This window comes from Eublepharis macularius, chromosome 7, assembly GCF_028583425.1.
Source record: "Eublepharis macularius isolate TG4126 chromosome 7, MPM_Emac_v1.0, whole genome shotgun sequence".
NCBI classification, from domain to species: domain Eukaryota; kingdom Metazoa; phylum Chordata; class Lepidosauria; order Squamata; family Eublepharidae; genus Eublepharis; species Eublepharis macularius.
Window position 1 is genome coordinate 142659869 of NC_072796.1, and position 26090 is coordinate 142685958.

Sequence of the window (26090 nt, forward strand, 5' to 3'; positions counted from 1 at the left end):
TGTTTCTGTTTTGGAAGGAAATAAATCCCCTTTCCGCAGTATTTGTAGATGGTTTTCATTCCACCCCCTCAAACAAGTATTTGCCTAAGAGACGGCACTGGGACAAAACTACAGTAACTGAGACCATTAAGCTTTCCCCCGCCCAGCCCTCCTGCCCTCTTTAATGGTACAGTGGAAGAAAGGGAGGCACACAAGATCTGATCCTAAAGACATGATATTCAATAAATAGCGGAGAATGGAAAAGGAAGCGCCCATGTAGAAGGGTCAAGGGAAGAGAAGGGACTGCGAAAAAATAGCAACGAAGATCACCTAATCCCTTGCTCCCCCCACCCCACCCAAGAATATGTACAAAGCAGAAGAGATTTTTTGGAACTGGAAGTCTGTTGTTGCCCAGCACGAGTCCCTCTTCTTCTGGGCCCAGCCGAGGTCTTTTGTCCTCTCCCCAAAATCGACCCCCCCGCCCTGCTCCTGCAGCCTGTGCAGGAAGCCACAAAAGGCCAGCACAGGCCGCCTGCCTCACTGTTTCAGGGCAAGTGCAAAGTTCCATGTAGTGCAGGAATTTCCTGGCCTCCGTCTTGTTTGCAGAGAGCCTCAGCTCTAGCTGCTGAGCTCCCTTGGGCCCATGCCAGGAGCCAGGCATTGGCAGAAGAGCTTGTGCTGGCGCTTGACAGTGCGGAGAGAAGCGCCAGGCGGGCTGGGCCACAGCTCTGCCACGTCCCTCTGATCGCTGTGGCTCAGGTGGCGCGTACAAAGCTGCAGGTGATGCACATTGGCCGAGAGTTTGTTCCAGGTGGTGTAATCCAGAGGGCCTCTCACTGAACAGCCTGAGCAAGGAGAGGGAAAGGTGCCCATGAGCCCTAGGCAGGCAGCTCATACAATGCCTGCCTTTCCTCCAAAGCCCCCCCCCCTCCACCATACAGCCATATTTTAACCCTTCCCACGCAGCTGAGGTCCTGCATTGAACGGGGTGGGAGTTTTTACTTTATGGCTCCCCCCTCCCATATGCCCCAAAAGGAGAGTATAAGCAGCCCAGCACTCACCAGCCAAGCTGAGGAACTGGAGGCTGTGCTGCCGCTCCTCTAAGGCTGAGAGCAGCGTCCGAAGGCCCACAATGCTGATGTCAGGGTTGGCCGACAAATCCAGGGAGATTAGCGAGAGGCAGGCGGGCAGGCACCTGCAGAGGGGGCAGTGGGGTGGGGGGTGCACTTAGGCCAGACAAAGAGCAGCTCCCATTTTGTCCCTCCTCCTCACTGACAAGATGAACCATCACGTAATGCAAAGGCAGTCTCACAACCGCATTAATAGCGCTCAAGAGAGGAAGACTGGCGTGCCCACTCTGCATGTGTCATCCCTGCACAGTCTGCTCCTGGGGCCAGGAAAAGGGATGGCGGGAGCCGTTGCTTCCATCAAGGCACGTCCTGAGCCGCCTGCGCCCAGAAGCCTTGAGCAACTTGCAAGCAGGCCGTTGCTGCTCCCCAAAACTGAGTTACCCTCTCCCTGCACATGGAGGTTCTACCACTCATCATGGCTGCTGACAGATCTCTGCTCTGTGAAATCATTATGAACACTGTGCAGAATAGACTCTCATCCTCCAAAGTTCCCCAGCTGGTAAAAACTCAGAGAACCTGAGGGTACAGGACCCGCACATCTTACAGGGCTCAAATCCAGGTGACCCGCCACGGCAGAAGCTAAAGTCGCCTCTCTGTCACGGATGCCAGATGGCTCCTCACTGAGCAGGGAAATCAGTCTATTCTGGTTAGGGCCGAGAGACTGACCGCGTATTCTACTCTAGGCCCTGCAAAGAAGGGGGGGGGGCACAGCAGCAGGGCTAAAACTGGACCAGGGCAAATGGGACAGGTTCTCTTCCTGGGCTTTGCCTGTTGCTGCAGGTCCGTCGGCAGCCTCAAGCTCAGGGAAAGGTGGACTTGTGTTTTACATGAAAAACGAGGCTCTTTTCTCCACTGAGAAGATGAGCCCCAGGAGTTCTGGCTCCCAAAGCAGCTAATTCTGCTCAAACTGCTGCAAAATGTCACCTGGCTCCAAGAGCAACGCAATTGTATTGGGGGGGGGGGGGAGATGAGTGGAAGCTCCATTCTGCAAACTACCTTCAAAAGGGAGGGAGGAAGAGATCAGACGGGCCTGTGTGTGTGCCCAGGATCCCTCTGGAAGAGAAGGGACAGTGAGCCCACTGGACGGCTCCAGAGCCCAGCTGCCTGCCTGCCCTCCTGCAGAGGCCTTTTGTGTCCCTGCTAGCCCGCTCACCACCCAGAACCCAAGGACTTCGGCATCCGTGGGTCCCTCCCTACCTGGCCAGCTCTGCAACAACCTCGTCAGTCAGGCGATTCCCAGAAAAAGCCAAGTGGGTCAGAGCGCAGCCTTCCTGCTCAAAGAAAAAGCTGCATTCAGCATGGAACTGCTGCTGCTGGGGGGGGCGGGGGATGAGAATCTCCCAAACTACGGGGGGGGGGGCGGGGGGCGGGCTTGCACTGCATCCCACCCAAGCCCCCGTGAGGAAAGCAGCCCCTCCCCCAACATTCCAGGGGCTCCGAGCTGGAGCCTGAAGGGAAGGGCTGTTTCTGCCGGTGCCTCTTCCTCCCCGCGGGCGGGCCCCTCCCTCCTCCATACCTGAACAAGGTACTTGGCCACTGCGTTCCACAAGGGCTTCGGGCCTCCCGTTCGTGCAGCCACAGAGCTGACCTCCAGGTGGGTGAGAGCGGCGCCCGGCAGGCTCTGGGCGAGCAGGCCAAGCCCGGGGGGGCCCAGGGCATTGTGGGACACGGACAACCTCTTCAAGTGGACGGCTCCTGAGAGAAGGAGGCATTCAGGGGCCGGAGGGGGAGCACAGAGGAGTTTGATCAGGCAGGCAGGGCTGAGGGCAGCACCCGGGCAGGGCACAACCCCCAACTAAGGAGGCGGAAATGCGGGCGGCACGTCTCAGGGGCGCTGATTCCATGTCCTCCCGAGTTCCTTCACTTTGACAATCTCGTGCCCCCTCTTTTTTCCTGGACATGTTTTAACGCCTCTTCCAAAGCACTATTTCCCTCGCCCCGTGTGGGTTGCACAGACACTGCCCAGCAAGCAGGGTCTGGGGCAAGTGGCACGGGGGTCCCCCCCCCAACCTCTTCAAGCCCCACTTACCACCAGGCTACTCCAAATCTGCTGAGAACAAAGAAAGCCAGGTGTGTGTGTGTGTTGGGGGGGGGGGAAGACGATGCTTCAGAGCTGCTCTTGCCAAAGGTGGCTCCACAAGCCAGTTCTGGGCGGGGGGTCATGGGTCGGTTAGGGTGGAATTAAAAACAAGCAGGGGCAGGAAGGACAGACCCCCCCCCCGGCACCACGCACCCACTTGGAGAAGGGTAGTTTGCCCTGGGAGAAGACTCTGCCCCCCTTTCCCTACAGGAAATATCTGTCCCCCCACCTTCCTTGCTATGTAATAACATAAGAGGAGCTGTGAGGCATCTTCTCCATAGGGACTGACTGCTGCATAGGCGTTGTATGGACAGCTGTTGCGGGGGTTCCAGCATCCCCCCTTTCGATGGGGACTTAATTCCCAGCAGAGCCCTCTGCTGTCCCCCAGGGAAGCGTGGTGCCCATGCACATCGAACAGCTTCTTGCTAGGCCACGCCACATGCCCAGGGGAAGCCGCCCAGAAGCAGAGCTGGCCCCGGCTGCTCCTCACCTCTCAGGGCGTTGGCCAGCGGGAGGCCGGAGTGCTGCAGGAAGACTGGGGTGAAGCCGCAAGCTTGCAGGCGGAGCTCATGCAGGACGGGGCAAGCCTGGATCAGCGAGGCCAAGGCCTGGGAGCTGCTGTCGCCCAGTGGGTTCAGGCTCAGGTCCAGCACTTCCAGGTTCTAAAAGAACGGGGGGGGGGGAGGACAAAGGTGTGGGCGCGCCAGGAAACTGAGCCCACCAAATTAGGCCGGGGCAAACTTCATGCAGAGCGAGGCAGAGTGGTGAGCCCAAAAGGGGCCAGCCAGACCTAGAGGTGTGCCGGACATGCAGCGTCGAGAAAGCCAGACCTTCAGGCCACAATCCCAGTAATCGCTGCTTTCGTTTAGAAGAGCAGGTTTCTCGGACTCAGGCTTTTGAGATGGTGTGAGGCACTTCAATAACCTGAAAGCTTCCCTGTCCCCCATCTCTGCACTTCTTCCCATCACCCCCGCCCCCCAGGACAGAGCCGTTCCAACAAGTGCCCCCCTCCAGTATGAAGCCAGAAGTGCCCCTCGCGCTACCTGGAAAGTGGCAGGACCAGAGAGCCCCTGGGCCAGGCTCTGCAGCCCCTCCGGGCCCAGCCGGTTGGCAGAGAGGTTGAGGGCCTTCAGGCTGGGCATGGTGCCGAGGGTGGCCAGCAGCTCCGCAGCAGAGTCGTCCCCCAGGCCGGCCCCAGCGAGGCAGAGATGCTGGAGGGGGGTCTGCCGCTTCAGCGCCCTCAGAAGGGGCGTGAGGTGGGGGCCACGCAGGATGACGCCCGAGGCACTGAATGAGGGGCCCGACTCCTGGCGCGCCAGCACCTTCAGCAGCAGCGGATGCTCCCCTGTTAGGCCGGGAGAGGCGCACGTCACCCCAAGCAGGAGATCCACAAGCAGGGAGCCGGCGGGAGGGGGAGCAGCTGGCCGGACACGGGTGGGACCCCTCCTTAGGCAATGCCAAGGGGGACCAGCCGCTTAGGGGGAGGCTGTGGCCTCTTGCCCCCCGCCCCACAAAGGAGCCCCATTCTGCCGGGCCTGGAGCTTACCCACAGACAGGCTCTGGCAAGCCTTGCGGTATCTCTCTGGAAGGGGAGGCAGGTCCCAGGACTGCACCTCAGCCAACACCTGGCAGCACGGAGGCAACAAGCACAACCACACTGTTGTGTGATGCATCGGGGGGGGGGGAAAGCACCCACACACACACCCACACACACACCCACACCCCCGCTCTCCCCAGGGGTTCGCAAGCCCCGGCAGAACTTCATGCCTCCGCTTTGCTGGGGAAACAGACCCGCCCTCCACAGAATCCTCCCGATTGCCCCTGAGGTGCAGACCGACCCCTCCTGCTCGCAGCCAGCCCGACCCCCCCACCCCATACAAGTTCGTCCTGCCACTGCCTCAGCACGGCCGGACCGGGTCCCAGGGACACGGGAGCCTCCAGCCCACTGGGCTCCTCTCGAAAGGAAGGCAAAAGCCAGAAGGGCGAGAATCTGCATAGCCCCGCCTCCAGGGCCAAGGGGAGGAGCAACCCCACACCCATCCTGCCCTGCTGCTAATATCTGAATCGCACCCCCAGGAAACCCCATTCTGGAAAATGCTGCACCTGAACTCTTATGGTAAGGAGCAAAAGGGGGCCAATAGCGCGCAACGGCAGCCCCGCCATGCCATGCCAGCACCGCCCCCACACCCGCAAGTGCAGTTCTCTGCTGCCATCATTGCCGTGGGCATAATGTGCCTGGCACGCAGGCACAAAGGCTCAGGCAGACAAGTGCCACGCAGGAGTCTGCACTCAGCAGCTCTGGCAGGAGTCTCTCCCACCACCGCTGCCAACATCGCCCCCGTTTCCTTGCTAGCTGCTTGGCTCCCAGAGAGCAGTCCTCCCCCCGCCCCCCCCCACTCCCCCAGTGGAAGACACCCAGGCCCGGCTGCTCACCTCCTCGTTGCTCTGCAGGACGTCCACAATGAGGTCTTGGGGAGCCAAGAGGGCTCCCTCCTTCTTGAGGGTGAGGCGTGGCAGCAGCCCACACATCTGGTAGTAGCGGTGGGAGGCCTGCTCCGCCAGCCAGGAGATGGGGCGGCTCTCGCTGCCACTGCAGGAGAGGGACACCAAGTGAGGCGGCAGGACACAAAATGGCACAATTTTCACACACACACACACACACACACACACACACCCTGTTGTAGAACGTTGTTCTCGCTCTAGAGAGCTTTGCTTTTACTGGGTTAGCTCAGATGATACACCGTCCACCTTCCTGCCCTAAGCCAGAGAAACCTGCTTGCTCATACTAGAGAGCTAGACCTCATGATGCAATTGTGGGTCTGGCAGATTTTGAGGGGCAGCATCTTTGACAACCTCGGAGAGAGCAGATGGATACCGGGTTGGAGGGGTGGGACAGGAAGATTAGAAAAGAGGTCAGGGAACCAGGAAAAGAGTAAAGAGGAACCAAGAAGCGGCAGGGCAAGGGCTCAGGAGGAAAAAGGTCGCAGAGCAGAGTTTAAACTCCAGCTGGAAAGCCAACTGGAGCCGGGGAATCTGCAGCTTGGGATAGCCCATCCCAAAGTGGGTAGCGTTGGGAAGATACTAACGGGAGTGGGCCAGAAACTGAGAATGTGTATAGGATAGTAAAGGAGGGCCAGGTGAGGAAACCGGAGGGCCGAGGGAGGCCGGGATCCATACGGAGCGAAACGGTGTACAGTTGCCTGTACATCACTGCTAGAAGTCTCCAAGCCGAGATGGGGGCACTGGTGTGTTTGGTGAGAAATGACCATCTAGACGTCTAGGAAGCTGGTGGAAATGTGGGAAATCAATGGGACACTGTGAATCCCTGGATACAAGCTCTACAGGCAGGACAGGGAGGGCCATGTGGCTCTGTATGCTGGAGAGAGAATAAAGTTATCCAAGAAACACCAGGGGAAATACCTCCCCCATGGACCGCTATGAGCAGAGATTCTGGGCCCGAAGGGTTACTTAAAAGTGGGGTGTACTATTGACTCCCTGATCAAAACCATGAGGCAGATCTAAACATGGAGGAAGAAGTAAAGGGGAGAGACTGAAGTGGGAAATGATGTCATACTGGGTACCTGCAACTACCCTCCCACTGACTGGGCACGTGTGTGCCTAGACCTCCGAAATGACTATGCGCTGTAACAGTTGGTGACGCAGCCAAGCAGCGATTCTGGGCTTGGTTTAATACAAAATTATTATTTTATCCTTACAACAACCCTGTGTGGTAGGTTAGGACGAGTGGGTGAGACTGGCCCATCCTGCAAGCTCCTATAGCAGAGAGGGGACAAAAAACCGGGTCTCCCAGATCTTAGTCCAACACTCTGACCACTACACCACGCTGTCTCTCAGTGACATAGAAGTGGCGAAAGGAACATCTGTATGAAGCAGCTAGTCTAGGCTGGGTGAGTTTGAAGAGTGAGGACCAAAAACCTGAAGGTGATGCAAAGTGGGCCAAGGCAGGAGAGCTAAATGGAACCTCCACGAACAGGGGAAGTGTATCTGAATACCAGCAACAAAGCAGGGATGGCCATTACCTTCACGTTCTTCTCAGGGGCTTCCTGGAGGGGGGACAGCCAGATGAGTAATCCAGCAAGGCATTTTTTAGGATAGGAGGAGAAAGGAGAAAGGAAAGAAGATCACCGGGATACAGGAGACAGAGCGAAAAGGGGCTGGTTAGTAAAGAGGGTCAGCGAGAGGGACGGAGAGCAAGGAGCAGTCCAGGCAACAAGGGGGCCAGAGGAGGAAGGAAGCAGCCACCCCTCTGGCAACCTTTCAAGGCGGGATGGCCACTACTCCAGCAGGGACAGAGGAACCCAGAAGGGGACAGGTTGAGGGAGGTCAGCCAGAGAAATGCCTTTTCTCCTCTTACCTGTGGAGCACAGGGATAAGGAAGACGTTATCATGAACTCGAACTCGCACCCGAATAGGGGCCGGAGGAACAGGGTGCTGCAGAGAGAAGAGAAAGGCATCACGGCAGACTGACAGGGCTGCCTTCCCACTCAGTGGCACCCCTTCCTCAAGAGCCCTCCTGGACTCGGGCCAAGCAGCACACTGCAGGGGAGACTGCTTTGTTGTTATGCTAGCCAAGCAGGACCCAGGAAAGAAGACTGGCCCTCTTAGTCCCGTCAGCAGAAAGCCAAGCACGCCTTCCCGGCGGTGAACTCACCTGTGCTGAGCCTGGAGGCGGGCTCTCACAACCGCCAGGGCCGCCATTGATGCGGCTGCTGTTGTCTGCTCCCTGGAAGGGGCTAGGGTCAGCTGCCGGCTCTGGACTCCTCCTCAGGCCGGCCCCGTGTGTCCTGCCCAGTGGGATCCTGTCCACAATCTGGGTGAGGCGTCTCTGCCTGAACCGCCGCCGCTTCTTCTTGGCAGCCTCTGGCGGCGGGCCAGGCTCCTCGGCTTCACTCTCGGGCCCCGAGGCTTCCTCATCCCCCCACCTGGACTCCTCGTCCCTTCTCGGACGGCTTCTTTTGCGGGACACGTGGATGAGCCCCACATCATCTTCCAGCCAATCATCTCCCACGTAGTCCTCTGACGGGATGAGGGCTGGCCCATCGGAGGGCCTCGTGCGCTCAGAAGTTAGTGGGAGACGGGGATGGGCACTGCCCACACGCCGCATGGCCGCCTGGTACTCCGCTGCAGCAGTTAAGCCAGGGTCCTCCTGCTCAGTCCGGTCCTCCTCGGCCCTTGGTGGGTGCTGGCCAATCAGCCGCGGCCTCTCCTTGACAGGCTGCAGGGGAGTCACGCAGTCCTCCTGGAGGTCCCACTGGGCCCGGCAGGTCTCGCCACAGCCGGATTCACCATTCTTCCTCCTGGGACTGAGTGGCTCCTCAGTGTAATGTGGAAGGCAGGAGGGTTGAGACTCTGGGACTTCCGGGTCAAAAAGGTTGCTGGCCGGCTGTTCTCGTGGGACCTGAGACTTGGAGCCTGCAAGGGGGAAAGCAGGAACCCCTGCGCTAATGACCCTGATCTCACTTTCCCCCCAAATCACCTTTCCCAATAAACACCTCCCCCCTTTGGAAAAAATTGGTCCGGCCGAGACAAACAGGAGCAGAAATCCAGGAGAGCCCGCACTGTCCAAAATGTGATCCCCTCGAGGTCTAGACTGTCCTCTTTGTGGGGCTTCCCTTGTATCTCCCTCCCTTCTGGCAGCAAAGCACATAAAGGAAGGAGCAAAGCCGCAACCACAGCCAGCCACTGGACTCTGGAACGCAGCACCTCGGCAACTCAGCTCTGGCTCCACACACACACACACACACACACACACACACACACACACCCTGGGAGCTCATCGCTTAGGGCCCTGTGCCTGACACCCGCCGCAGCAGCCCTTTTTAGTCTGAATCCAGCACAGGACACCGGAGGGGAAGGATGCAGAACCCGGCTTCCATGTTGGGGAGTTTGCTTGCTCCTTTTCACCTTCAGCTTTTGCAAGAGAGAATACTGAGCTGCCATTTCCAGGCCTACCACATTCTGCTCCAGACTCCTGAGCACGCCCTTCCCAAGGAGAGAGAAGCGGCTGCACCTCCCTTCTCCTCGCCCGGCCCTGCCTCACCTTGACTTGCCGTGGCCTTCCGCAGCAGCTGCTCCATGGCCTTGCTGCGCTCGCGAGTTTCCCGGTCCAGATCCCGGCCGTACAGACGCACCCACTCCTGGAGAGTGCCCAAGGGGCTCAGGCCCTGGACAAGAGAACGCCGAGCACGTGGGCGCCAGCACAGCCGTACGCCCGGCCAGACCTTCCACAGCAGCCCCCATCACTTGCGAATCAGACGCTCTCAGGGCTGCGCTCGCGTGAATGGGCCTGCCCGGCCCGGCCCTTCTGTGCAGCCCAACAAGCAGCAAATACACAGACGCCCGCCCGCCCTTGCACCTTGGCTGTGCGTGTGCGCTGAAGGCAAGAATTTGCTGTGTAGGTCTGGGAACATGTCCTGATTGGGAGGGGGAGTAGAAAGAGCATTGGGAAATGGGGCCAGAGCCAGCCTCTTTTTACCCCCAAACCAGAGGCTCTTCTTGGCGGATATGTTAACACTCATTATACTTTCTGGTGGCAATGAGGAGGGCGGAGCAGAAGCCAGAAAAACTGCGTTAAGCAAGCGGGGGGCGGGGAGGGGTGGATGTGACCTCCCCACCACACACAGAGCGGCTGTCCAAAGCAGGCCCTGCCTAGGCACACCCAAGCCCCCCTTTCCAGCAGCACTGCCCCCCCCTCGCCCTACCTTGGCACTGCGCAGCCCCACCGACGCCCCTCTGTGGATCAGCAGCTCAGCCACATCAAAATGGCCACAGTTGAGGGCATCGTGGAGGGGGGTGATGCCCTCGCAGCCAGGCCCCCCAGGGTCATCGACGTTAGCCCCGTGGTCCAAAAGCAGGCGCACAATCTCTGGAAGGAAGAGGCTGGGGTTCAAAGCCATGCGGCCCCAACCCCCACTCTCTCCAGACCAGAAAGCCCCCGTCCCCCTTCCCAGGGCTCACCCAGGTGCCCATGGTTGCAGGCCTCGTGCAGGGGGGTCCAGCCACAATAATCCCGGGGGTTCACCGGGTGACCCTAAAGGAGAGAGGGGAAGTGTAAATGGAAGAGGTCCACGTGGCTGGAAGAGACCCGTATGCCAGCTCCCCCCCCACCGACGCGCGATGGAGCAGGTCCTGCACACAGCAAGGCAGCATCCCGAAGCCCCTGTGGACTGCCACGCCCTTTCTTCCCCAAGCCCAGCATGAGCTGCGGGTGTGCGCATTTTAGCATGCACCAGCTTCACTGCAGAAGGCTCGATCTGCTGAAGTTCCAGGGAGCACCCATACAACCCCCTCCCCCAATTGAACCCTGCAGTGAACTTGGAGCAGGGCTGCCCATAACGATAACCCAGAAACCTCAGGTAGTTCAGGTGTGGCGGCCTGACCTCGGTCTGGGACACGCAGCCAGCAGCATATTACACCGGCTATATTCATCTCTGGGCACCACTGAAGGTGCTGGGTTCGAGGCTCGGGACTAACATATGCCCCTCCCTGTAAGTACCCATGCCACATATGGCCATGAAGCCAATTCTTCCTCCCCTCCCCACCCCATCCATAGGGAGATGCAACTGGGCTCGTTCCAGGGCCTTCTCAGTAGCCGGTCCTATATTGTGGAACAGGAATTATCCTCAAACTTTGTAAATTAAGTTTTATTTAGGAGAGCTTTTCCTGGAATTTTGAGTGAGGGCCATTTTGCTGGTTTTAGTTCCTTTGTTTTGTATAAAGAATACTGTATTTGGGTTGCTGTGCCTCTGGGCTTTTTTCTGTGAACTGCGCGGGGTTCTGTTTCTTTGAATAAAGGCAGCCTAGGAATATTTGAAGAAATAAGGTTCAGGCCGAACACCGAAGGCACTGATTTTTCAGAGAGGGCGATTTGATCGTCAGAGCGGTGCCAGAAGAACCAGGGCCAAGGAATGAGGGCAACATCCCCTCCCCAAGGGGGCTCGCATTTGGGAATCAAGATTTGTAACGTAAGCCAAACATCTGGATTCTGAAATCATCATGCCTGAAGCACAGGAGTGCGATGTAAGAAATCCTCAGATAAATGTCTTATCTGGCAAGCCCAATTTTACCCCTCCCTTCCCTTCAAGGAGCTCAGGGCAGATTCAAGTTTTATGTTTTATTTAAAAAAAAAACATTTGTATGCAACCTTTCCACCCCACTCAGGGTCCCCATGGTTCTCCCGTCCTCATTTTATCCTAAGGCAAGCAGATTCCCAAGCCAAAGTCACCAACGAGCTTGCTGACTTTCCTGGGGATCTGAACCCAGATCTTCTGGATCCCAGACCAACAGACTAACCGTTCCACTATGCAGGGTCTTCTCTTTATTTATGCACCGATTATCAGTTGTCCTCATAGGCCCAGCTTACAAGTACCCCCCCCTCCCTTTTCGATCATAACTGGCCAGTAAGTTTCACCCTCCAAGCCATCGTGCAGAGTTGTTTCTTTTTCTTTTCAAGGCCTCCAATGACCTGCACAGGCTCGCGTGGCCAGGAGGGAGGAGAAGTGCCTGGAGGCCTGCAAATGGTTGTGGGGTTGTTGGAAAGGCAGCTGCAGCCCCAACCCAACAACAACAACAAGCAAGCCTCCCTGAACAAGGAGCTATACCGGGAGTGGAAACTCAGTTTGGGGAAAAACAGAAAAGACTATATACAATGTATACTGAATAAATTTTTATGTATAAAGAATAAAAGTGCAAAGTGTTCAAGCGCTAAATTTCTTAATAAATACAGTCCAATAAATAATCTCTTCTGACAGTTATCCACATCTAACAATAAATATGGACTTATAACAATAGCTTAAAGGTAATCCCCTATACAAAATAAATATCTATATACAAAAATATTTATTGTGTGATTCAAGCAACGGCCAGTAAGTCCATATAGATCAAAGGACAGAAGTCCAAACACACATTTCAGAGTAATGCTTCTCTCCATCCTCTTCCAGGTGCGTGGAAAGAAGGTGCTCCCGAAAGATACAGGCAAATCCAAGAGGTAAATATAGAAAGACGTTATGTTAACTGTCTTGACTTTTTCTCTTAACAGGTGGACCCAGATGTTACAGGAATGAATCCTTCCACAAACCCGACAAGAAACCGGCCAATTTAAACTTGTTTCATTAATAAAACTTCATCGGGGCCCTTTGAATGTTCTACCATACATCTATAATGAAAATCGTAACTAAATAAAGGATTTGACACAATGATTTTGAACATAAGCTTAAGACGACCAAGATTTAAAAGGAATGCTAACAACTACGCCACCTTGGTGGGACCAATCTGATACTGGGAGGAAGAAACAAGTTACTTAGGCTTGCCCCTTAGAGAGTTTATCAGATTACTGGCCGTTGCTTGAATCACACAATAAATATTTTTGTACCTTTTCCTTGAGCTATTTATTGTTATAAGTCTATTTATTGTTAGATGTGGAAGAGATTATTTATTTAGCACTTGAACACTTTGCACTTTATTCTTAAAAATGTATTCAGTCAACATTGTATATAGTCTTTTCTGTATTTTCCCGAACTGTGGGTTTCCACTCCTGGTATAGCCCAGGCTGATGGTGCAGAATTTGTTAAAACTCCAACAGGGAGATGCAATTTTCCTTTCAATTGAGGGGGAACCGTTCAGATCCACATGTTTTAGTAGCCTTCCTCCCTTAGGGGAATTTCAGCTCGGAAGTGGAAGGGAGGGAAGCAGCAGGGGCAAAAGAGGAATTCGGCATACCCCTTCAAGACCTCTAACTGAACAAAGCAGTAAAAACACTTTTATGGAAAGAGACAGAAACAAGGAGAAGGGGGAATCAATGGGCAGCCAGAAGAGCTGCCCCCCACACCCCACACCCCCTGGGTTCCTCTCCCATACCCTGAGGGAGGGGCTCATATCCTGTGTCAAGACTGAAGAGAAAGAAGGAAATGCTACAGAGGGACACTAGAGGGCAACTGGCCTTAGCCAGAAGCGAAGGGTGGGCTAGCAGAAGTGCACACTGCCTGGTGTGGCAGGGAGGGGAATCATTGCACAGACATTGTGGGCTCACCTTCTCCAAGAAGAACTGGACGTGGCGCAGGTTCCCATCAATGCAGGCTCGATGTAGCAAGGTCTCCCCCTTGTCGTTCCGCTGGTTCCACTGAGGGAAAAGGCACCATGAGGCACGCCTTGCTCCACTAGGCTGTTCACAAAGCGGCCCAAACAACTGCTAGGCCACCCGTCTCCCTTGCTCAGGAGCGCCCAGTCTCATGGACTGAGAAAGGTCTTTCTCAGCTGGGGATGCCAGGGGGTTAAGTGGGGGGGGGGCAGGGTCTGCATGTAAGGTAAAGTCTCCACTGCAGAGCAACCCACCCTCTCCCCGAGCCTGGGGCCTTCATCGTTCACACATCACCATCCTCAAGCAAGAGGGGTCCGAAAGCGAGGAAGGCAAAGTGCCTCTGGGGGTGCGTGTCCAGTGGTGTCCAGCCAGGTCTTCCGGGACCGGCAAAGCAGGCCAGGGCAGCAGGGATTGTCTCCCGCCTACAGCTAGTTACAGAGGTTCCATTTAGTTGCCACAGTGAATAGCTGCCGGCAGACCAGGGTTCTCATTCTCACACAGCCGTAATATCCGCAGCCGCCTCACCCAAGGCCCCCCCAGACTCCCCTGGCTGCCATCTGGGCCGACGCTGGAGGAATCGGTCAGGGTCTTGATCCCAGCCCTTCCCCCAAGGAACTCAAGGCAGAGTGGGGCGTTCTTCCCGCTCCCGTTCCTCCACACTCCACGTTCACAACAACCCTGAAGGAAGGCTATGCTAAGAAAAAGAGCAGCTGGGCCTAAACCACTCCTTTCTGGTTACTCAGCCCCACTCCAAGTCTCACCACTTCTATGGCTCTTAACCAACTTGAGCAGGCTGAAGAACTAGAGATCCTGGCCAGGCCACAAGGACCCTCTGCCCCACAAACCACACGAACCACCCCCACTAGTCAGGCTGACTAGCCCGTTCTCACCTTGCGGACGTTGCGCCGGCCAGGGACGCTTTTTCCATAGCCCTCCAGGTCATCATCTCCATCTGGAGGGCAAAAAAGGATGTACAAACTCGGCCAGTTCCCCAAGCCAGTTTGGTGTAGTGGTTAAGAGCGTGGGACTCTAATCTGGAGAGCCGGGTTTGATTCCCCACTCCTCCGCTTGAAGCCAGCTGGGTGACCTTGGGTCAGTCACAGCTCTCTCAGACCTCTCTCAGCCCCACCCACCTCACAGGGTGCTTGTTGTGGGAATAACAACACACTTTGTAAACTGTTCTGAGTGGGCGTTGTCCTGCAGGGTAGTATATAAATTGAATGTTATTACTATTATTATTGTTAGCCATACCCGTATCCCTCAAAGGTGGCCATTCAGATTCCCCCAGGAAGTTCACAAGCCAAAGGCAATGCTCTGCCCCCTGCTTGCCCCACACAGCCAGCAGGTTGAAGTCCGCAATGCCATCCAAAACCGCAAACTGCCTCTTTGATCACGGCTGGCAGCAACCAAATTTGGCAGCCACTGCTTCGAACAAACTGTTTCCTCTTCATGTCCGGGTACTATCCTGCTACAGAAGGAGTACGTCAACTTCTGCCTTTCACCCACTGCCTCTTGAGTTCAGTGGGCCTCCTCGTGTGTTTGAATTCCAACAGCAAGGCTAATTTTGCCATCGTCATTCCACACCTCTTGCAATCTGTCTGCCTCCATCATTCTACCCTCGTTGCCCCACACCAGTTTTCTACTTCTTGAGCAAAAAAGCAGAAAGGGGTATCAATAATAGTTCCCACAGATGGACCAGGGCCCTTTTTGAGTTTCCAAGTTAGCCAGGAAATAGAATGCCGCACTGGAGGAAGGCCAGCCCCCCACCTCAGCCCTGGGCCATTCGCAACGGCCTCCGCTGCCATTGCTTCCCCCCCCCCGCCTGCTGCAGTCCTCTGCCCTGCTCTCACCGCTGTCTGAGAGCTCCAGGTCGCTCTCTTCCAAGGGCTCACTGCTCTGCAGTTCCTCCTCTTCCTCGCCCAGCTCCCCACTGGACCCTCCGCCCAGGGAGCTCTGGAGGTCCTCCAATCGGGCCAACGTGTTGGAAGCCTCAGGGCAGCCGCACCTCTGCTGTGAGGCATGGAAGGACTGCAGGATCTGGCACTGAGAAAGACATTTCCCCAGTTTCAGCGAAGAAGGTCATGATCAGATTTTGCATCTCAGGGGACGGGGCCTCTGCTGACCTGTGTCCTTTGCCCGAAGCGTGCCCTTTGCTTTGTTTACTCCCTGGCCTCTCATCATCAACCCCTCCCAACCGCCCCACTTTCTTAAGGAAGCAAAGGCTTATCAGACTCAAGAGCTGTTGGACAGACACAGATGCTGCTTTGAGATCATGGATGGCTAAGACAGGAAAACACCCTTGAATCGAAGACTCGACGTGTCTGGGAAAGATGGGGCAGAAAATCTCCCGCACCATCTGAGAACACAAGGAGAGCAGGGCTGATCGCCTGGATTGCTTCCTCTGGGGCTCCTAGTGAGCATCGCATTTCTTTTTATCAGGCGGCACAAGGATACGTGGGCTTAGGGGACAGCAGTCTATTGCCGTGCCTTTCTATCACGACCTTACGATCTGGTTTAATGAATGAAGAATGACCTCCAAGGCTGTTATTATGACATTATACAGACTGGTGAAGCAGTGGCCCACCAATGGCTACTAGGCAAGGGAGCCTCCATTTGCAAAGGCGGCAGACCTCCGAATTCCAGTGCTCGAAGGAAAGATTAGGGACAACCTTGGCCCCACGTCCTGTTTATTAGCCATCCAGGGAAACTGGCTGGCAACTCCATGAGGCAAGATGCTGGACCTGATGGGCCACTGGTCCAATCCAGCAGGGCTCTTCTTATGTTCCTATCATACAAAAGTGGGGAAGAGTGCCCCAGCATGGGCACAGTGGATGTCAACAGGGGGGGATTTTTCAAAGAAGATATTCCGTGCAAAAGGAAGCCGAGAGCTTAAGCTTAAGGAGAGCCAAATCACTTCCTGAAAATGGAGGCTAAAACTGAGGCTCGGTCAAATATAGACCACGGATCAGAAAGCCCAGAGGCCATTCCAAGCGTGGTTCAACTGCAGCCGAGGGGGCTTATGCTGTGAGGTCAGAAAAGGTTCCTTGCCAAAGCAAAAAACCTTGCCCCGATAAAGGAAGCAAACAGAAACCAAAAACTCCTTCAAGACAAACAAAAAAAGGAACATTGCAGAGAAGCAAAATGAATTGTGTGTGTCAGCCTTGGCTGTGGAAGGCATCCGAAAAGAGACACCCCCCCCCCCGTTCATTTCTGGGGCAGGCCTCTGAAGAGCTAGCGGAGATTTTAGAGCGCTGAAGTCAACCTGCTTGTTGATGGGGGTCAGAAGGGCCTCAGCGATCTGTCTCAGCCCCTTGGGTCAAGAAGGGAGCCTCTTCAGCTGAGAAGCTTCCTCTTCTACAGCGAATGAGCTGCCCCCAAAGGGAGCAGCCCCAGCCCGCCCCCCGCCCCCGGCTCATTGAGCTCACCTGCAGTTTGACATCAGCAGCCTTCTCTGCCCCCTGCAGAGCCTTTTGGAAACACGGCGCCAGGGCCTCGTAGCTCTCTCGGGCCTCCTCTTTGGCCAGAGCGATATTCAGCCACGTCTTCCCCTCCTGGCCCCGGAAAGAAGAGGTGAGAGGCAAGGGTTGACAGATCTCACCCCTCTGCCTCCGAGGCACTTCCGGTCTCGACGCTTGCAATGCCCCCGGATTATCCAAAGGGCCTTCTTCAACCTACCAGATGCGTACCAGAAGCCTAGCTTGGCGCACGTGCGCACGCACCAGCCATCTCACCTCAAGGGGGTTCCCCTGCCGCAGTGCCAGCTCCGCCTGATAGTGGTGCACGGCCTGGGTGTAGTCTTTCAGGTCCCCAAATGTCGCAGCCAAAGAAACGTGGATCACGGCCCGTTCCTGTGCTGGGCGCTTTAAAACCTGAGCATGGCGTAGCTGGAACAAAACCAGGCCACACTCTGCTACCGGGGAGGGACCTCGCCCGCTCCGGGCCCACCCCAGCAGAGCTGCTGCTCTCACTCTCCCCTGGGACAGCGGGGGCAGGGGGCGGGGGGGGCGGTCAGAGTTCCCCCTGCTAAACTCAGCCGCCTGGGACAGCTTCCTCTCCCCTCTCCATTCAAAGCCCTTCCCAAAAGTCAGCACTCTCCCCAAGTGCCTCCTTGGCCTCCAAGGGGAAAGGAACCTGAGAAGTGCCCTGGCCCACGTCCTCCACTGACCCCTGATTCCCACTACTCATGAGTAGGGAATCCGCCCGTGGCAAGAGATCACGCTCGGTGGTCTCAGGCTCACGGCTCGCCAGCTCAAGCAGCCAGGGCAGCAAACGTCACCCGTCCATTGCGCTGGCTGGGAGTGACTCCTCTCCTCAAGGGGCCTCCCACTGACGCCTGAAAATACCTGGCTTCACCCCCACCCCCACCCCAGCAGGAGCCACCTTGCCTCACCTGTTTTTTGTAGGCCCCCACAGAGCGCTGATAATCCCCCTCTTTGGAGAAGAGGTCCCCCAGTTGCTCACACAGGCCCAGAGCTGCTTGCAGGTTGCCAGCTGCCTCCGCCTCTTCCAAGGCCTGCTGCAGGCGGCTCACCTTCATGGCTGCCGGGGAGAAAGCATCTTGCAAACCCTCCGAGGCACAGGGCGCACTGGAGCACAATGCGCGCCATGGGCCATTTCAGGGCAGAGCAGCACGCCGGCCCTGAGGAGCGGCGAACTGGCTGGCTGAGGATGACTCACCATAGCGCAGGCTGCGGCAGACGCTGTCCCGCTGGTGAGGCTGCTGGGAGCCCAACAGGTATGCCTTCTTCAGGGAGCGCCTGGCTGCCACAAAGTCCCCCAGGCTCAGCAGCACCTGGCAGGAATAGGGAGCAGGTGTCAGGCAGGCCTCTCTCTCTCTCTCTCTCACACACACACACACGCGCGCGCGCGCGCGCGCGCGCGCACGCACGGAGCCAGGAGGTGGCTCAGCCCCCTCCCTAGAGGAAGCGGAGAGGACTGTGCATTTCGATCAGAGATGCCCTAACATATACTCTCATGTTTGTTGGTGGTGGCAGTTAACCATAGAGAAGTTGGTGGCATCTCTGAGCGGAGACCTGGGTTTTCCAGCCTCCTGGGACCTGAAGGAACAAGGGAGTGCCAGTCCGTTCCTTCACCGTGACACATCCCAGAGTTTGAAATGGAACCTCAGGGGTTCTCTACAAACTCCACAATCCTACCAGGTAAATGTAGTCCGAGCAGTGGCCCCCCCCATCCCATGACAAGGAACAGACAGGCAACACACAGGCAGCCTGGGTTCCTCCCCCGAGACCTCCGTGCCCCTCCCAGTCAGAGGGGCTGGAAAGGGGTGCACACACCATGGGTGGCCCTCTCTCACCTGGGCAAGACTCGCGCAGCACTCACTCTCCATGTACTTTTCCTTCATCTTGCGCGCGCACTCCCGCGCCCTCTCCAGGCAGCGCATGGCCTTGGAATGCTCACCCTCCCGCAGGTGGATGTTGCCCAGGTTGAAGTAGGCCCGGTAGAGGTCCTCGTACAGGTGGGTATGCCTAGGAGAGGAGGAAGACACAGACCCGTCCGTCTCGCCAGAGAGTTCTTTCTGCTGGGCAGCCGAGCCTCTGGCTTTGCTCCTCAGAGAATACACAGCTAGAGCACACGCACAGACTTGCTCAGACCAGGCCTGCATTTCAGCACCGCAGGTCTTAACCGTCCCCTTCCCCGGCCTTACAGCCTGGCTCGGCAGCATTTCTGAGCAAGTGAGAGTGCCAGTGAACAGCCACAGGGCTGGGGAAGCAGGGCTTGCACGTAAGGCAGCTGGCCAAGGGTGTCACTAAGCATCAAATGGGAAGGGAAAGCAGCGGGCCAGCCCTGGCTGAGTGCTCCTTTACCCAGAGGCATCCCCCAGTGGACCCCACCCATCCTGACCCTGACGCAGCCTGGATCCCCTGGCAATGTGAGCCACAGCAGCAGATTCTGGGCAGCTTCAAGGCCAGGAGCTGAGCCCCCCCCCCCCCGCCTTTCACCCTCAGTGGGTGGGGAGAACAGAGCACCCTCCCTCCCAAGGAGCTGCACATGTGCTGCCCCTCCACAGCTGGCCTGTGTACGTGACAGTGATCCCCCAGAGGGTGCTTTCACCGTCCTCCTGGCTTCACAAGGAGACCCCCGCTCTCACCTGGGCAGGCAACTGTGGGCTGGTGGATCACCACAGGAGTGACTTGTTGCACAGGGATTTTGTTTATTAATTATAATATTTACACCCTGCCTTTCCTGGAGGCAGCTTGGGATCAGCCCCAGGTGGCTTTCCAGGGAGACCAATGAGCCCAGCCTGGCTCTACACCCAAGCCTCTCCAGCTCCAAGCAGAAGACACACACACACACACACCCAGCCCTTACTCTGAGATGTAGATGCTCTTTTTGATGTAGTCGCTGCACTTGGCTGGGTTCTTCAGGCTGTCGTAGACCAAACCGAGGTTCAGATAAAGCCGGGCCCTCATCTCACTCACCTCCCGCTGAGGCACCTCCCCTGGGAGAAGAAGAGCAGACAAGCAGCCATTAGGCAGCAGTTCCCCAGCCTTCCAATCACAGCCTGCCCAGCTTTCAAGCCACTCAGTTACAGGAAGGTGGATCCAGATTCTGGCCGAGAAGCAAGGAAGAGCTGCTCAGATCATCGAGAGGGGGCTGCTTAAGTTCAATGCCCAGTTCAAAGGAGCTCAGGAGGCAGAGCTGGGACAGGCCTGTGGGTGTCGATAACACTGGGCTGGAGCAACAGTTTGGGTCTGTCATGGAATATCAACTCTGGGTAGAAAATCCTCTAACAGTAGGAAAGGGGTCCACTGCAGCCAAGCTGCTTCCAGGAAGCCCTGGCAGAAAATGTGAGCAGGACTCATCTGGCTCCCGTTTTCTTCCCCTTTAAATGGAAGAAAGTACAAAACCTGTTCTTTCTGTACGGTGGCCTCCACTGGGATGTGCCACCCATGGGCACTACGGGGAAGGAGTGACGCTGAGCTCCTCTTTCAAGACGGCAGGGACAGCTCGCTTCCCTAATCAACGGGCTTTTTTCTTTTGATTGATTGATTAGATTTTTAGACCGCCCTCCCTGCAAGTAGGCTCAGGGTGGGTTACAATCATAAATAAGGAATAGTAGATAAAACCAATAAAATAACGTCTCATTGCAAACATGGGATATCCGCATTCCAGATGGGGCACCCTTCCCCCTTTCCCTGCCCGCCATACACAAGGGAAGAAAAGGGTGGAGGTGTGGGTTGGCGAACCTCTACCTCCTCAAGCTTGGGGAGGCAGATGGACCATATGCCCCCCCCCCCACTGACAGGAGACCGGCAGGGAGGCTAATTAGATGGATCCAGTGCTGGCCTCCACCATACGCCTGGCGGAACATCTCTGTCTTACAGGCCCACCAAAAAGATACAAGATCTTGGCGGGCCCGAGTGTCTTCCGACAGAGAGTTCCACCAGGTTGGGGCCAGGACAGAAAATGCCCTGGCCCTGGCCGAGGCCAGCCGAGCCTCCCTGGGGCCAGGGACCACCAGTAGGTGTTTACTTGCAGATCTAAGAGGCCTCCGATGTACATATGGGGAGAGGCGGTCCCTCAGGTATGCTGGTCCCAGTCCGTTTAGGGCTTTATAGGTCAGAACCAGAACCGTGAACCTGATCCGGAACTCCACGGGGAGCCAATGCAGCTGCTGCAGAGTTGGAGTCTCATGTGCCCTGAATGAAATTCCTGTCAGGACACGAGCAGCCGCATTTTGGACCTGCTGCAGTTTCCGGGTCAGGCCCAAGGGAAGCCCTGCGTAGAGCAAGTGACAGTAATCTCATCTGGAGGTGACCGTTGCATGGATCACTGTCGTTAGGTCATGGGTTGAGAGATAGGGGGCAAGGTGCCTGGCCTGCCGAAGGTGGAAAAAGGCAGTTCTGACAGCTGCCTTGACCTGGGCCTCCATTGACAAGGAGGATTTTACCAGCTGACCTGCACTGTAGTCTTAAAGTATGGCTCACAGGGCAATGTGGGGTTGGGGGGGGGGCTGCTGCAAGTGAAACAGGTTGTGTGTGCCAACACCATCCCTGCCGCTGCCACAGTGGAGGCATAAATTTCCCCAGTCCCTGTAGATGCTGCCCCAGAAGGAACAAGACCTGCTCCCAAACTGTCCCCACCAGCTGCACACAGCCACGGCCAGAACCTGGGGCTCAGCCACGGTGCTTCCTTGCTTACCTTTTGCACCAGTGGGAGACTGGCAGTTACCCCAAGCCATATGCGGGGAACGCAATGGGGAATGCAACAGGGAGTGGCAAAGGAGCAGAAAGCCCACCCCGGCCCCCTCTGGTTGTCAAGCACAGGCAGTAATGGGTCCAGAGGAAGTGACCGGATTTATCTTCTTGGGAAGAAAGAGTCCTTGGGAGGCAAGCGGAATATCCAGACCCAGCCAGAGCGCCTGCCCCTGCAGAAAAGCCAGCAAGGTAGGGGGAGACTTCCATGTCTGGGAGACCCCCACTCAGTCGTACCTTCCAGCGTTTCCTCGATGATAGCCAGGCTCTTGACAAAGGCCTTCTCCGCCTCCCGCAGCGCCTCACTCGAGGAGTCACTCTCAGCCATGAACATGTACGTGCGGCCCAGCGTGGCCCACGCCCTCTGCTGCTCAATGTGATTGTGCAGGGAGCGTGCCAGCTCCAAGTGGCGGCGCTGGTGCTGTGCAAAGAGACACAGAGAGAGGAGTCAAGGCCCGATTCCCTGGGAGCTGCGTGAGCAAAGAGAGTCAGGCATGGCCAATGCCATGCCTCCCTGCTCGGGGCGGGGGGTGGGTGGGGATTATCCATGAAAGCTGCCGGGAGAGATGCTGGTGGGCCCTTGTGGCTTGGGGTCCTTGTGCTGGGGCCGCCCTGGCCCAAAAAGATGCAGAAAGGGAGGCGCTGGCACAGACTCGGCTGGCCCAGCATTGCAAGAGATGCACACTGCTTGTCCTTCACCATGCACACTGCTTGTCCTTCACCATGCACACTGCTTGTCCTTCACCATGCCCACCCAGCCCAGCAGGGGCCTGGCCTCATCCTGAATCTGGGCCAGGCACATTCTTCTCTGAGCTGGCTGGAAATGCTCTCCTTCTCTGGGGGAGGGCCTTTTCCAGGGCCACTTGCCCCTCCCCGATGCGCTCCATCCCTAGTACGGAACCTGCCTCCAGAAACAAAACACTCTTCCACTACTGGAGCCCCCAAATGACAACGTACCCTTCCCCCTAATGCTCTTGGCTTTGGACCCAGGCAACTCAGGTTCAGACCTTGCTATGCTGGGTGACTTGGGGGCCAGTCGCTTGCTCTTTCTGCTTCCAGCCACCTCACAGGGCATACACAGGCCCGCTGCAAAACAGTTCGCATGCCCAAAAGGCCTACAACAACGGCTATTGACTGGCTACGCTAATGAACACGCACACGTCCACACGCTTGGAGGGGTGGAGGGCCCGTATATGCCCCCAACATTAGAAATCCTCTCCAAAGTCTTTGCACCATGAAAGCATGCCATTTGCTCTTGGAAACAAAAAATGCTTCACCAGATTCCCAAAATTCCACTAGCTCTGCAAGCTTCCCAGCTGACTGCCAAAGACAGGTTGTTGGGAGTGGCCCCAGCTGTTCCTTCCTTAACCCTCCCATCACCCCACCCATCTGTCTCTATGCAGCCCTTCTGTTTCATAAGGTCCCCTTATCCTACTCAATGCTCCAGAGTCAATATAAACAGCCAATAAATCTAAGAGATTATACCTAGAAAGTTCATTAATACACAGAAAGATAAAGCTTCACTTGTCCAACTTTTAAAGTTTCACACCATCCCCAGAGAGGCTCAAATGCAAATTTCTGCTACCACCCAGAGGAGATTTTCAGAGGTGAAGAGATACAACCAGAGAGGTCTCTTGACATGCTCCAGTTGCTCTGATGCCCTTAGAGGTTGCCACGGGAGGCAGGGAACACACCTGGAGCACAACACACTCAGTGCTCTAAGCTACCCCCACCCCCCAGCACACACACCTTCAGAGCTGCTTCATAGCTCTCCAGCTCTGCCAGACGCTCCCCAATTTTCCGGTGGGCCACAGCACAGCCAATGGCATCATCCACGCTCTCCAAAAGACGCAGCTCCTGCCGGTGCTCCTCTAGAGCCTCGTGGAAGCGCCCTGCCAAGGAAAGAGGAGGAAGCTGGGGGGCCCAGAGATGGGCAGGCTGAGCACAGACTGTGACCCACCCCCCTCCCAGGCTAGGCTATGGAACCTTCGGCCACAGGAGGCCTAAGTTCCAGAAATAACCGGCAAACGGATGGGAAACTCTCAGAGACAAAATATCAAGCTGAACCAAAAAGCCAGATCTTTAGCCTCCCTCCCTCGAGGCATTTAACCAACTGGACTCAAATCAAGTGACTACTGATTTCAACTCTCAGCCCAGCGGAGGCCTCTCTGAATACCTCTGAAGAAGTCTCAATATCTTCGCTGGTTTTACACAATTATAAATGAGAATTTGAGCCAGCTAGAGGCTATGAAGTAGATACAAGAAAAAATACCAATGCTGTAAATTAAAAAAAAAATTAAAGACAAGCAGTTACAGCAGGCCAGGCAAAGGGGTAATTTTGACTTAAAAACATCAGCAGCTAAAGGGTTAAGATTCCCCCCATTCCTGTCTGCTGTCACCTTTGGCTACTTTGGGGGAAAGTCAGGAACATCAAGCACCACTGGCCTTGGCCTGAACAGCTTCACCCCTTGGTGCCTCCGTCATTGACCCTGGCAATTTTGACTACTAGGGGCTTCCTGCTATCATACGCATGCACAGAAAGAAAAGCTATGCCAAATACGGAGCGCTGGGAGCAAGGCTGGGAGACGCATGAAACACTGTGATGTTTCAGTCCCCCCAGCAGTCAGACACCCCTGGCTAGCCATTTGGGCTGAGAGGTGGTCACCAGATGGAATAACTTGAAGGGGCCTCCACAACACAGCTGCCCCCCACCAAAGGCCCACGCTAGAGATGGTGCAAACACTCACCATGGCGAGCCAAGATCTCACCCAGCTGGTTACAGATGGCAGCTTCTTCCTGGAGGTCCCCCTTCCTCTGGGCTTTCTCCTTGGCCTTCTGGAGCTCTGCAAGGCAGGAGGGACACAAATATAATTCCCAGAGATGGAAGAAACATAATGTAAATTTACAGGACTTTATTATTGACTTTATTAGACAAACAGCCTGGGGCTTTCCCCCAGCCTGCAAATGCCACCAGGGGAGCAAGAAGAGCACCAGGAAAATTAGGAGTCATAGATTCAAGCATCTGCCCCCTCAATGCCAGCAAAACAGCACACGCCCCCCTGCTTCTGACACACATTTGGTGACATCTTGGAAGTACCAGACTGCAGAGCTAAGAATATACCAGTGGTTCAACCCAATTTGACCAAGGATCCACCTGGTTCAAGGAAAGGCCAGCCAGGTGCCCCAGGGAACATTTCCTCCTTGAGTCTGTCCAATCCCCTTTGAAAGCCATCAAAGCTCATGGCCTTCGCTATGTCCTGTGGCAGTGAATTCCGCAAGTGAATTTGGTGTTGATGGAAAATGTACTTCCCGACCCCATCCTGGAAGGAGGAGAAAAGGAGTTCTTTCTCCCATCCAAATCAGAAGAATTCCCGGGCAGCACAAAGGGCTACAGTTTCTGTAAATCTGGGGAAACCAGGACAATATGTGTGTGTGTGGGGGGGGGGGTGCTAAAGAGAACCCGAAGAAATAATGCAAAGGAAGGGGAAACCCTTTAGGGACCATTTGGGGTAACTAAAAGGAGGAAAGGGGGGGTAGGAGGGGGAAGAGGGCGGCAAGGAGGACCCCCCCACCTCCCCGGGGCAGCCAAGCAGAGAAGGGCCAACAGGCGAGCAGCTCCGCCCAGGGAGAGGGGGGCGAAGAAGGCAGGCAGAGCCAGAGGGCGGAAGCGGGGCCAGGAAGGAGGAGCGGCCCTTCCCCTCGGCAGATCGCGCCCCCGAGCTCCTTGCACCCGAGGGAGGCCCGCCGCTGGCCTGGGGGGCTTGAGGGGCTCAACGAAGCCTCCGCGTTCAGGGGCAGCGCCAGGCCTCGCCTCGCCCCACCGGGCCTCTGGGCGGAGCCTCCCCGGGCAGGGGCAGTCTACCCCCGCCGCCGCCTCTCCCCGCTCCCTGGGGCGGCCGAGGCGAGGCGCCCGCCCCGCTCGGGAAGCCCCTTCCTCACAACGGGCCCGCCCGCGACCGGCCACTCACGCCGCATCTCGCGGGCCCGCGCGCCCCCCATGGCCCCGCCGCCGCCGCCGCCGCCTTAGCCCCGCTCCGCGCCTCAGCGCCGAACAGCAGCGCGCCCGCCCTCGCCCCCCTTCGCGGCTTCCTCATTGGACGCCGCCCGGCGCTGCTCGCTCCCATTCGTTGACCTTTCGCCCAATCGCGCTCAGTGATCTCTTGGCGGGCAAAGGCTCCGTCTGCGCAGGCGCCTCGTCGCCTGCTGGCAAAGGAGAGGAATCCCTCGTTCCCACGGGGCGGCGGTGCCAGGCGCATGCTGGGAGATGTAGTCCCGCGGGCACAGTGTTTGCAGGCAGCGAGGGACGCCCGGTGCCGGAGCCGGTGGGCGCCTCGCTGCAGGGGAAGGAGCCGAGAGGGCCACGGCGAAGCGCTGCGGCTCTTGGCCCGGGAGAAGCTCCGTGGCTGGGCTGGGCCTCCCCTTGCACCCAAGTTGACAGCGTGGGCGGGCCTCGTGCGTGTGTCTGTGCGTGTGTATGGGGGGAAATCTCCAGAGCCTCGGCGCCTGGGCGCCCCGAATATCAGGCGGCGCTCCCTGGCCGCCACCGAGCCAGCGGAGCTTGCCCGCATCGCTTCGGAGCTGGAATGCAT

At 56.7% G+C, this 26090-nt stretch overlaps 1 protein-coding gene across 1 annotated transcript; it reads right to left on the reverse strand.

Moving 5' to 3' along the window:
* Positions 1–212: 212 nt before the first annotated feature.
* Positions 213–25540, reverse strand: TONSL (tonsoku like, DNA repair protein). The gene is made up of 26 exons (XM_054985194.1): positions 25470–25540; positions 24249–24344; positions 23251–23393; positions 21739–21922; positions 19616–19745; positions 18600–18771; positions 17963–18077; positions 17676–17824; positions 17017–17169; positions 16711–16836; positions 15136–15328; positions 14176–14237; positions 13238–13327; positions 10168–10240; positions 9912–10075; positions 9251–9374; positions 7862–8622; positions 7565–7641; positions 5623–5779; positions 4736–4814; positions 4233–4534; positions 3680–3851; positions 2626–2804; positions 2307–2380; positions 1041–1174; positions 213–824 (listed from the first exon to the last, which is right to left on the reverse strand). The coding sequence occupies exons 1-26, from the start codon at positions 25498–25500 to the stop codon at positions 598–600; spliced, it is 4167 nt and encodes a 1388-aa protein (XP_054841169.1). The 5' UTR covers positions 25501–25540; the 3' UTR covers positions 213–597.
* Between the last annotated feature and the right edge of the window lie 550 nt (positions 25541–26090).

Excerpts from the sequence above, each read along its gene's own strand:
- TONSL (XM_054985194.1), bottom strand. The coding sequence starts at position 25,500 with ATGGGGGGCGCGCGGGCCCGCGAGATGCGGC. Across the intron at positions 10,076-10,167 it reads CTGCAACCATGGGCACCTGG|AGATTGTGCGCCTGCTTTTG; the intron begins GTGAGCCCTGGG and ends TCTTCCTTCCAG. Across the intron at positions 4,535-4,735 it reads TTGCCAGAGCCTGTCTGTGG|GGGAGCATCCGCTGCTGCTG; the intron begins GTAAGCTCCAGG and ends CCGGCCTAACAG.